Source organism: Vicia villosa, linkage group LG7, assembly GCF_029867415.1.
Source record: "Vicia villosa cultivar HV-30 ecotype Madison, WI linkage group LG7, Vvil1.0, whole genome shotgun sequence".
Classification (NCBI taxonomy): domain Eukaryota; kingdom Viridiplantae; phylum Streptophyta; class Magnoliopsida; order Fabales; family Fabaceae; genus Vicia; species Vicia villosa.
In genome coordinates, this window is record NC_081186.1 from 82,080,321 (window position 1) to 82,092,463 (window position 12,143).

At 34.9% G+C, this 12,143-nt stretch overlaps 2 protein-coding genes across 2 annotated transcripts; both read right to left on the bottom strand.

The window, feature by feature from the left end:
* Positions 1 to 829: 829 nt before the first annotated feature.
* LOC131617605 (serine/threonine-protein kinase/endoribonuclease IRE1a-like) lies at positions 830 to 2,766 on the bottom strand. Its single transcript, XM_058888868.1, has 4 exons — positions 2,496 to 2,766; positions 2,076 to 2,322; positions 1,368 to 1,692; positions 830 to 1,059 (listed from the first exon to the last, which is right to left on the bottom strand). Exons 1-4 carry the CDS (start codon positions 2,764 to 2,766, stop codon positions 916 to 918), a joined length of 987 nt encoding a protein of 328 aa, XP_058744851.1. The 3' UTR covers positions 830 to 915.
* A 562-nt stretch (positions 2,767 to 3,328) lies between these two features.
* On the bottom strand, positions 3,329 to 4,799 carry LOC131619488 (LEAF RUST 10 DISEASE-RESISTANCE LOCUS RECEPTOR-LIKE PROTEIN KINASE-like 1.2). The gene is made up of 6 exons (XM_058890577.1): positions 4,729 to 4,799; positions 4,457 to 4,626; positions 4,295 to 4,305; positions 4,166 to 4,241; positions 3,825 to 4,049; positions 3,329 to 3,690 (listed from the first exon to the last, which is right to left on the bottom strand). The coding sequence occupies exons 1-6, from the start codon at positions 4,797 to 4,799 to the stop codon at positions 3,329 to 3,331; spliced, it is 915 nt and encodes a 304-aa protein (XP_058746560.1).
* Between the last annotated feature and the right edge of the window lie 7,344 nt (positions 4,800 to 12,143).

The window sequence follows — 12,143 nt, forward strand, 5'->3', positions numbered from 1 at the left end:
GTTTTCTTCTTCTTCTTCTTTGGCTTTTGCTTTGGCAACATTTCTATCTCCTTATCCTCTTCAACCATTTGCATTTGATCGTGCGTCTTTGATGTATTTCTCAACAATCTAGAAAAGAAAAAAAACATTATCAGGAAAATGAAACCTTAAAAACAAGATACGCTCATGAGGGAAGGGGGTTTTGGAATTTTTACCTTACGATTTGTGAGCCACCAGTGTTTCTTTTCTGTAGCATTGAGACAAGGAGTGTTGATGGCCATGGTGATGTGAAATGAGATTCTATACTTTAGATTCCAGTAGAGATTGAGGTACATGACCAGTGAACCTCAATTTGCCATGAAACACTGGTTAAGCCCAACTTTTGTAAGATTTTTCTCAGCCATCCTCAAACAGAATTGAGTCTGAAGTATGACCAACTGATGTCATTTCTTGAACACTAATGACTTTGGAACCCCTGCAGTCAAATCTACAAGAACTATAGTAACTGCTGGATTCCTACTGCATTTCTTTTACCTTTTCAGTAAATATATTTGTAGGATATATCAACTTGTGTCTGACTGTAGTGTAATGTAGGGGTGTAGAAAGAAAATCAAAATGATAGCTCAAGTGTCTTAACTTGGCTTTACATAATAAAATTGACCTATTCTGTTTAAATATTAAAACCTTATAGATTACATTTGATTATCAACAGTTCATAATAGCATGATACCAAGTCAGACATGCAGTTCTTCGCATTTACAGTAAATTGGTGAAAAAAAGTGAAAACTAAGAAGGTGCAGCTTATATTGATCAGTGACAATATAAATACAGACACAAATCATTGTTTCTTATTAAATATCTACATAGTCTGCTTCATGCTGCAACCAGACTTTCCTATATGAACTATTTTTAGGCCATACGAAGCAGGACAAGGCACTAATCATCATTTTTAAAATACCTTTGAAAACACTCTTCCTCCTTGCAGTGCTTGCATATGACATTATACACTTCAATCAAGAGTCTTGGGAATCGGTTTGCAAAGTAGTCATTGTATCCTTCAGGAACAGGTCCAACTAGTTCCTGAAAAGCCAGCAAGAAATTAGAAGCCATGGATATGTATGAATAGCTTTCATTTCCTAGAGTACAGATGTACAACTTATGCATGAATTATCAGTATTTTTTTTTCATATGAAATGCATCTGTAACAAGAATAATTATATTTTTAGCTTTTAGGTACACATACTTTTCAAAAGCATCTCTTATGGATGTCATACAAGTTGCAGACTCCAACGCGTTTCGGACATCGCAACACACCTATTCCTAGAGGTGTTCGTATGTCAAAAGACTCAAAACCCACCCCTACCCATGCTACTAGTCCAAGTAAGAACCTGGATTTCTTGTGGCAATTCTCCATAATGATTTAGCTTGTTTCTCATAACGCGCAACAAGTCTCGAACACTGTTAAACTTATAGCGCCGGTAACGACCAATGTTAGCAATGAAAGTTGGTTCCATCTTTTCATCCCATTTACCACCTAAGGCTGTTGTAGCAATGCTTTCTAAAGCCCGCAAAAGATTAGAACTAATCTCTCTATCTTCCAGTTCCACCCTGTCACTGGTGTCACGTAAAAATGAAAGTCTTGTTTCTGATCTTTTGAAAGTGGTGATATAGCAACCCCAACTCTCTCTTTCTCCAATGCTGTCATTTCTAATCCTACCTCGTTTAGTCTATCATCCAACGCGACATCCTCCTCTCTGCTCTTAGTTTATTCATGAAATTATAACAAAATAGCATAAATTCAATTTAACACAATCCAATAAATCTTAGTCTTGGATTAAAATAAGACCTCCTAAAATCAGCAGATCAATTAAAACACAAATAAAACTACAAAAGATTGACCGTTAGAGATTATCATAATAGGGTAACACTCTTACATCTTAATTTAATACCCATAATAAGTAAGTTCGTTTGAACTTTGAGCCTTGATCATTTTATACAACATTAGAACTAAGCAAGTCATAGCAGATGCAATGCTGTGAAGGTATGAGAAAATATATTTCCATCCTCCAAAAACACAATGAATGATAACGATTTACCTTAGATCAGGTTCATGGTTTAATAAACAGCTAATAAGATCCTCAGCTTCCGGAATGAACTGAACTAAGAATAAATTCTTTCGATTTTTCACAATATTGATGTCAAGTTCAAGATTTTGTCCAAATGGATGTCTTCCCCCAGTCATACAGAAAAAAAGAACACAACCTAAACTGAATATATCTACAGCTCGTGTTTGACGTCCTTGATCAAGCTGTTCTGGGGCTTGCCAACCTGAACTGCCCCCACCTGCAATTAAGCCATTAAGCCTTAGTACTAAAACAATAGACTGACTGAATAAGATTAGATTGGATCAATATGGAAACCAATTTGAAAACAAAACAAAAATTAGGAAACAACTCCTAAGAGCCTGTTCGGTTTAATGTTTTCTATATTCATTCCTTCTTCCGAGGAGTTCTTACCAGTAGCATTATGACCCAAAGAGGACATATTTTCAAGAAGTCGTTTGCTAATGCCCATGTCAGAAAGCTTCGCACATAGGGATTTTTCCTTGTTTATTAGAACATTTTGGGGTTTCAAATCTCGATGTATTATTCCTAGTTCATGCAAATGAACAACCCCGGAAACAATATCTCTAAATTGCAAAACAAAAACAGAAGTTAGTATTATCTTTTGGTTGAATATATCTTTTAATAAATAATAAATCAAGAAGAAATTATAAATCAACCTCATCAATTTCAGTAATAGAGGCTTAACCAATCACACAAATTGATCTGATATAATTTTGCTCCTTACGAAATTGAGGTTGTGATTAAACTTAGCGGCAAGTAGCCGCCTCCATGATTTTTTTAAAGGCATGTCATGCCGCCTCTGAGCAGTGTCACTCACTGGCTAGTGCGCAGTGGCCACTAAGTATTAATGTGTATTATTGACTTAACACTTAACTCAACTCAACTATATTTGTGTGATTGGTTATATAAAAAAGGTCAAGTGAAGATATAGTAATTACTCTGAGAATACACATCTTAAACGTAATAGTGATAATTGATAGGTTAAGAACTAATTTACAAAAAGCCAGAGTGATGAATCTTACGAGTTAAAAATATCCTGCATGTTCATCCCACCACCTCTTCCTCCACCAGCCGCATGCTTCTTCAAACCCTCTTCACCGTACTTATCATAAATATATCTCTTCTCGCTATCGGACAACACTTCATATGCTGGCAGAGACAGCAACGAAAAAGCAGCCATTAATAACCAAAATAAGAGCCCATTTAAATTAACTTAATTGAACTTATCCACAGACATACAGAATATTATTTGTTTTAATATCTCTGTGAATGATTTTAGATGTATGAAGATACTCCAACGCCTTTGCTGTCTCCACAGCAATATTCATTCTAATAGGCCAAGTAAGTTTTCCATGTTTTGCTTCTTTACCACGGAGATGATCAGCAACGGTTCCATTAGAAACATACTCATAGACAAGTAGAAGCTCGCGACTGTGAAGTGAAGTGCATCCATATAGAGACACAAGATTTTCATGGACTAATGATGCCATGATTTCAACTTCATTCTTGAATTGCTCAACTCTTTTGTCATTATTTTTCTCAAGTAACTTCTTCACCGCAACACTACGCCCATCATTAAGTTTTCCTAAACAAGAAACATCATTCGACAGATATCTTCATTAAGATCATATAAAGTATAAAAAATCTAAATACCATAAACAAAACGAACTATTAACCTCAAAGAATCCATTTCCACTACGATAAGATGTTAGAATTTACCGTAATACACCGTCCCAAAGGCTCCTTTTCCCAGCACTTTGGATGGATCAAAGTTGTTTGTGGCTTCTTCAAGTTCACTATAACTAAAATGATAAGTGTTGACTCCAAATGATAAGTGTTGACTTCCACTTTCAAGATCCTTTGAAGTGAGCTCAGAAGAGAGGCTGCGAGATTGTACATATGACTTCCGCTTATAGAAATATATGGCTATGATCACTGCAAATGCTACAAACACAGCAGACCCAACACCTAGGAAATTTAAATTTAAGTTAGTAAGTTATGATAACAAAGTACTTACAAGAAAAAGCGATAAAATAAATATGGAAAGTTCGATTTATTACCAATGACGAGTTTCCTCGTCAAGTTCTGTTTACCTGCAAAAATAAGTTGTAAAAGTGAAGATGAGTTAACATTGTTCTAATTCAAAGAGAATATTTTACTTGTGTATTATAACAAACATAAATATGTACATTTTGAAGAACTGTATTTGAACACAAAAGAGAAAAATAAATTAACAGAAACTTCACACCAAATGATAAGAATATTTCACTTGTCAAACAAGTTGTTGAATACTAATTAGATTTTTTTTATCTTGGAATTTATTTATAAGATAAAGAGATAAGAGAACCTACTTTTGTGAAGAGAACAATTTGAGAAATAATCAAATGAACCATCTGGGCAAATCCCATAATAGCAAGAGGATTTAGCATGTTTCTCAATATGAGTATCATTCTTCCAGCTGCATTTTCCTTGTTGGTTTCCCGCACTCTTCGACACTTGCAGTATATAGTAATAGCTCTTTCTGCATACGAAAACATCAAACAAACAAATACAGAATCAGAATTTTCCAAAGAAATCGCAAACAGAGAAACGGAAATGAAAAAACCGAAAGCAGGAAAATTACGCGGCAAAGGAATTGAGTGCATAACAAAGAGCGCAGAGAAGGAACAGCAATTTCGCTCTTCGATGTGCCATTGAAGATTCGAATCTCTCCGAAACTCTACTATACTCGTTCGGATCTCGATGTGAATTAGGGTTTGTGATGAAAAATGAAATGTGTTATGTCGCGTTTAGCGTATGAATGTGTTGTGGAATCGCTTCTTCAGTTACGACGGAGCTTCATTTCTACCCGAAACTCCAACAATCGTTTCAGATAGTCCATGAACAACTGATTCTTCATTTCTACACACAACATTAAGATTGTAAACATTGCATTAATTTGTGATAAGTGTAAACAAAAGCGTGAATACAAATGCAAAATTGAACCTTGAAGAATGTGCATTAGCTTCGTGCTTGTGTGATTCAAATCAAACCAATGCATAGATGAACAAAACATAGTTATCAAACCAAAGATAAACCCTAATTCTTCAGCTACCAGTGTCGCTCAAAGTATAAAACCCCTAATTCTTCCTTACCAATGTCTTCACTGTGAAATGGTTTCCTCTCAGCTTCGTTGTCGTCACTGCGAAATGGTTTCCTCTCAGTTTCAGTGAGCAGATGAGCGGTGCGGTGTTGGAGAAGAAGAGAGCGAATGAGTGAAGCCCTTTTTAGTCGTCACAGAAGCGAAGCTAAGTTGAGCGAATGAGAAAGGATTCACAGAAGCAACGCGATACACTTCCTGAAATCAAACTTCGCTGAAACTCGAAATCACAAAAGCAACGCGATGCGATGAAAGCGATGAAGTTCAGAATTGATTGAAAAATGGCTTCGGCATGCACGATGAAGTTTAGAATTGATTGAATTTTGGTTTTGTATATTTTAATAAATTATGTTATTAAAGAGTTTTAGTATTGCCACATACATTATATTTAGACCTATTAATATTGCCACATAGATTATATATTTTAAGTTATAAAATTAAATAATTTTTTTTGTTTATATACAATTACACCCGTTTTTTAGTTTAAAAGGAGTAATTGAAATTTTATTATAATAAATTTTCTAATTTAAACCCGTTTTTAGGAAAAAGGGTGTATATTATAACCAGATTACAAAATTGCCACCAAAAATTTTCAATTTACCCCCGTTTTTAGTAAATTGGGTGTAAATTTTAAAATTATATTGTATTATTTGTACTAGTGGTCATATATCCAGGTACGTTAATATGATTTCTCAAAGGCACTGTGAAAATTATAATATTAAAACTCTAATGAATTTTTTGTTCTAATTGTTCGTATTAGAGTAGTAGTTATTGATATTACAATTTTCCAGCCATAATTGATTGATATTGGATTATTTTAATCAGAGATAATCAAATTACTTGTGTATAATGTGGTACATCCATTTTGTTTTGCTTTTCTGTTTGAAAATAATGATGCTGAAATTTAAACAACATTGTTTTACTTCGGTATGTTAGAGTACAACGCATGATCATTCAATTAATAGTACCTTTTCACAAATAGTTATATAACAGTACCATTATTTCAAAATAGTGTTGATTTGAAATTTTGTTCATTCACTTATTTATTTATTCTCTGATAATGTTGTAATAAAATGATTATAACGTGAATCTTGATTCTAAATATCATGGAATATTGAACACAACATGAACATGGCATAAACGCAACATGTGGCTTATAGGTGGCAATGCTTCTTGAACATGAATCATATATATAAATTAATCAAAGATAATGAATATTTAAAAATATGTATATATTTTGTTTTGATAATATATAATTGAAAGTAAGTCTTGTTTTAAAATATAGTTTTTTTTCTTTAAAAAAAAAAAAGACTTTGAAAATTTGAAATCAAATTGGTTGATTTGAACGGTAAACATTGTTAATATAAATCGGTACTGTATAGTGAGATTTTGTAGAAAAAAATAAAAATTTATGTGGTGTTAAATCAATGAAAAAAGTTAAATCGAAATCGAAAATTTGAAATTTTAAAGTAAGGATTGGTTGATTAGTAAAGAAGTCAAATTTATTAAAATTCATCTTGGATTAATTATATAATTGAGTTTTGAATTTGGATTCTATGTGAACAACTTGTTTGTGTTCAAATGAGACTTATTATAAGACATATAATGGTAATTCAAAATTGAAAATTTATATAGATTTTTGAATTTGGAGTCTAATGATTGAATCCTGAGATCTGGAATTTTTATTTGTTTATTTTGAATCTTATCGCGGAGGATAAGGAATTCGAGTCGTACAAATAAGAACCTTGTGAAGAAGGTTCTCTATGGATTGTTGAAATACAAATAGAAAGTTCATCAATGATTGTTGAAAAACAAATCGAACTTAGAATTGGCAGAAAGTCTAAAAGGCTAAGGATTTAGGACCGAACAAAATCGATTGTCGACATATTTCTTGTATTCAATAGAAAAAAAATGTGAGAATTTTGTTCGTAAGATTCCTATTATTCTTCAAGTGGAAGATGATCATGAAGAGTTACAATGAAGATGTAATTTCAAGGGACTTCTCTTGGAATGATGTTATCCAAGATGAAATGGAATCAACAATGTCAAATCATACTCCTTTGGATGCAAACGGATGTTTAGAAAAAGTATCATAGTAATGGTACATTAAAACATCTACAGGGATTGATTTGTAACCAAGGTTTTTTAGACAAAATAAAGATGTTGATTATTTTGACACATATGCACTAGAAGCAAGCATAATGAAAATTATAGTTTTATTTGCATTAGCTTCATCAAATAAATGTCAAAGGACATTCCTAAATAGAAATCTCAATGAGGAGATTTATATGGAGCAATCAGAATGTTATATTGTTCCTACTGATGAACAAAAAGGTGTATAAGCTTGTTAAATCCTTGTATGGATTAAAACAAGCACCGAAACAATGACATTAAAAGTTTGACTTTGTCATTGTAAGATTCTCCAATTAAGGAGGAACCACACAAGTTAGGGGGAGAATTTTCAATATTATCAAAACAAGAATTCAAAGAGTTTGTCATCATCAAAAAGGGGGAGATTGTGAATAATATATCTTATATCTAGTTTTGATGAAGACAAAGACTATCAAAGAAGAAAAAGAATCAAAACTGTCATGCACGTCAATGATGAAGTTAACCAAGAAGGTTTACGATATAAATTCAAGTGAAGATTTGAGAGAAGTAAAAATAACCAAGGTACTTGTTGCAATTTATATTATACTATTTTAAATTGCTCATAATTTCATCTCTCACTTCATCAAAGAAGAAAAAGAATCAAAAGTGTCATGCACGTCAATGATGAAGTTAACCAAGAAGGTTTACGATATAAATTCAAGTGAAGATTTGAGAGAAGTAAAAATAACCAAGGTATTTGTTGCAATTTATATTATACTATTTTAAATTGCTCATAATTTCATCTCTCACTTCATCTAAAAACCTTCTTGCATCATCATGCATTATTATCTAAAAAGCTTCTTCATCTAATTCTTGTGATAAGTGTTTGTACACAAAGTTGTGTAAGAATATTGTGATATTTCTTTGTCTCTATGTTGATTACATGTTGATCATTAGCAACGAGATGAATGAAATCTTAGAAACAAAGAGGTTTCTAGCTTCTACATTCAAGATGAAAAATCTTGAAATAGTGGACACTCTTTTCGATTAAAGTAAAGCAAAAGAGTGGGGGTTGAGAAAACCACATTCAAGATGAAAGATCTTGGATAAGTTGACACTCTTTTGGAGATCAAAGTAATGCAAAAATAGTGGGGGTTATAAACTTAGTCAAAGACACTTTGAGAAAGTTCTTGATAAGTTCAAACTATCACATTTCAAGAAAGTGAATATTCAATTTGATCTTAGTGTCAAAATGATGATGGAAGAAATGTGGCTATATTAGAATACGCAAGTGAAATTGGTTTTCTAATGTAATGTACTAGATCTGACATAGAATTTGCACTCCGTAAATGAGTAGATTTACTAGAAATACAAATTGTGAGCATTGGAAGGCCATCACAAGGATTTTGATTATCTTTTAAAGAACCAAAATCTTGACCTCTGTTATGGTAGGTTTCCTGCCATATAAGAAGGATATACCAATATGAGTTGGATATCGAGTGTTGGGGATCATATACTTACACTAGTTGGTGGTGAGACTTCTTGGAAGATCAAGAAAGGTATGGGATTAAAACTCCTTGAATGAGGGTTCCAACAATGATAGCAACCCAATCTGAAGTTAATACATCTTAACCTAAGATTCAATGGGTAACAACAAGTCGTTGATTTGGATGTTGGTGCAACATTTCGTGATAAATGTTGGCTATTATGTAATTGAGGGTTGAGTTTTTTAAGAAACTCTTAATGAAGTTCTATATCGAGGATATGTATCTAAAGAGATACCAATAAAACTTCACCTATATGAATTTCGAGATGGTGCCGTCTCAAAGTGAGAGTTGGAGTTTCTCTCATGAAAAATTCATGAAAACAGGAAAAGCACATGGCCATAAATAGTGCTAGGCAAGATATGTAGGCGAAGAAACCTTAAAAGTGTGTGTATAAGCAATGCCGATTTGATCACATGGGATAATGGTTCAAAGCATAGCTACCTAACGTTCCGGTTAGACTTTGCGTTGTTTTTACTAAGGTTAAGTTCAAATCGAAAGATACCTAACTATATTAACACTTTTATCTTCTATATTCTGGAATTGGAATTTTCATTATAAGAACAAGTGGGGGATTGTTGTAATTATTAAATGGTATAATAATTACAAGTGTGTTCTAAAATGACAAATGGTGAAAATGAGTAAATGCTAATAAATGCATGTAATAAAGTCCCACATTGGAAGATTTGCTCATTTTCAAAGTCCTTATAAAAGAATTAATGACATTAACTCAACAAAAGGACAAAAGAGGATAAAGTGCCACATTGACAAATGTAGTGGTCCCAAGCATTATCGCCACTTGTCCCAATCTTACAACCACTCGCCGGTGTCGCCACCGGCGACACCGGCTCCGGCTCCGACTCCGACTCCGACTCCGGGTCCGGGTCCGGGGGCGTGGGCGTAGAGGCGCTAGTGGCGGCTTGTAGACGGCACTTGAGCACTTAGGCACGTCACATCGGAGCGATCGGGCTATTCGCGGAGTTAATGAGGCGGCTCCGGCGGGCGACGGCCGGCCTTCGGCCGGATGCTATATTTTGCTCAGTGTACGTGATTTGAATTTTGAATCGGAAAGGAGGCAACTGTTCACGAAACCATGCAGAATTGAAACCATGCAAATGGTGCATGAATCTGTCTATGTGCAACAGTCATAACTTTTGAAAATATATTGTTTCATTAAGGGTCGCAACCTTTGAAACTAACATTTTCGTGGCCTATATAAAGATGATTCCGCATTCAGAAATCACATCACAAAAATTCCGAAAATCCTCTGAATAATTCCAGGTCGTTCTTCGCTGCATTCGAGTTTTCGCCGGTCTTGCGCAAACTCGATAAGGCTGAATTATCCTGGGTATTCCTGCATCAAAACTCTAAGACATTTCGGGAGTGCTTGAAATACTTTAAGGAAAGTGATTCCGTTCACGATTCCAGCCTCGGTCCTCTCGATTGAAACATATATTTCTAACATTTAAGTCTAAAACTAAAAGGCATATTCCACGGCAGATTAAGAAAAAACCTTTAAAGTTTAAGAAGGTAGCTGAGCTGGGGGAGAAAGTGCTTGTATTTCCATCGTACTTGGCAAGTATTGCACCTAGAAACTCTTTTGTGAAGGAGGCGACATCTAAAGATCAAGAAATTTGCCCATCTACCGATTCAATTTCTTCGGGTGAGTTTCCCTCCTTTGATAACCTTTTTGATTCTGTAATTGCTCGCTGTAATGAGAGATTACGTGGGCAGTCGGAGATTGGTTCGAAGGTGTGGAATTCAATTACAGGGCTGGGTGTGGTTAGTTCCAGGAAGATCACTGATGATGTTAGTATAGTGAATGCTATGGAACTTAGGGATAAAGAGGGGGTTTCCGGTGAGAAGGCGAAGTTATCTACTGTTCCATGAATTTACTATCTTATAACATTAGGGGAGGAGGTATGTCTTCAAAAAGGAAGAGAGTCAGATTTCTCATTCTTTCGAATAAGATTGACGTGTGTTTTCTTCAGGAGACAAAGATTACTATGTTTCGGAGACGATTGCAGCTGATTTTTGGGGTTCCACAGATGTAGAGTGGACCGCTAGTAATTCAATCGGAGCGTCGGGGGGTATGGTGATTCTTTGGAGGAAAGGATCATTCTCTTTGAACTATAGTTTTATGGGCAAAGGGTATGTGGGTATTAACATTGATTGGAAGGGAGTTCGGTACAACTTGGTGAATATTTATGCGGCTTGTAATAGGGCGGATAGACTATTAACGTGGAATTCTCTCACTTCTTTTAGAAGCTCTAGAGTGAGTGAGGAATGGTGTGTGGTGGGTGACTTTAACGAAGTGTTGAGAAAGGAAGAAAGGGTGGGTGAGGGGGTCCCTCGGTTGACTAAAGGAATGGAGGAATTTAGGTGTTTTGTGAATCATATGAAGCTGATCAATGTGAATTGTGTCGGAGGAAAATACACGTGGTTTAAAGATAATGGCAAAGCTTTTAGTAGAATCGATAGATTTCTCCTTTCTAAAAAGCTTATTGAGGAGTGGGAGGTTTGTGACCAACGGATCGACAATAGAGATTTCTCGGATTATTCTCCTATTCGGTTAGGTGTCGACAAGCTTGATTGGGGCCCTAAGCCGTTTAGGTTCAACATAGCATGGTCTAAGCATGAAGGTTTTAAAGAGTTAGTGGAGGTGGAGTGGAAGAGATTAGTGGTTTAGGGAAGGGGTGATTTCGTTCTTTATGAAAAGTTGAGAAGAGTTAAAGAGACTCTTAAGGAATGGAATAAGGAGGTCTTTGGATGGGTTGATTTAAATTTGGAAGAGGCTAGGGATCGTATTAATATCTTGGATAGGGATATTGAATGCAATATAGGCGGCAACATTGAAGAAGCGATTCAAGATAGAAGAAGTGCGACTTCGGATCTTTGGAATGGTATGAATGTCAAAGAGTGCATGCTTCGTGTAAAGTCCCGTAACCTTTGGTTGAAAGGAGATAGAAATTCTAGATATTTCCATAATTCTTTAAAAGAAAGACAAAGAAAAAATTCGATTACTTCTTTAGAATGTGATGGGGGTCGGATTGAGGGAGTTAATAATGTCAAGGAGGAGATTCGTCGTTATTTTCATAATTTCTTTAAAGAGGAAGACTTTGATAGACCGGTTCCGAAAGGCCTTAGCTTTAAAAGGTTGGAGGAGGGCGAGAAGTTTTGGTTGGAGAGAGATTTCACCGATAGTGAGATTAAGGAGGCGGTTTGGTCTTGTGATGGGAACAAAAGTCCCGGTCCGGACGGGTA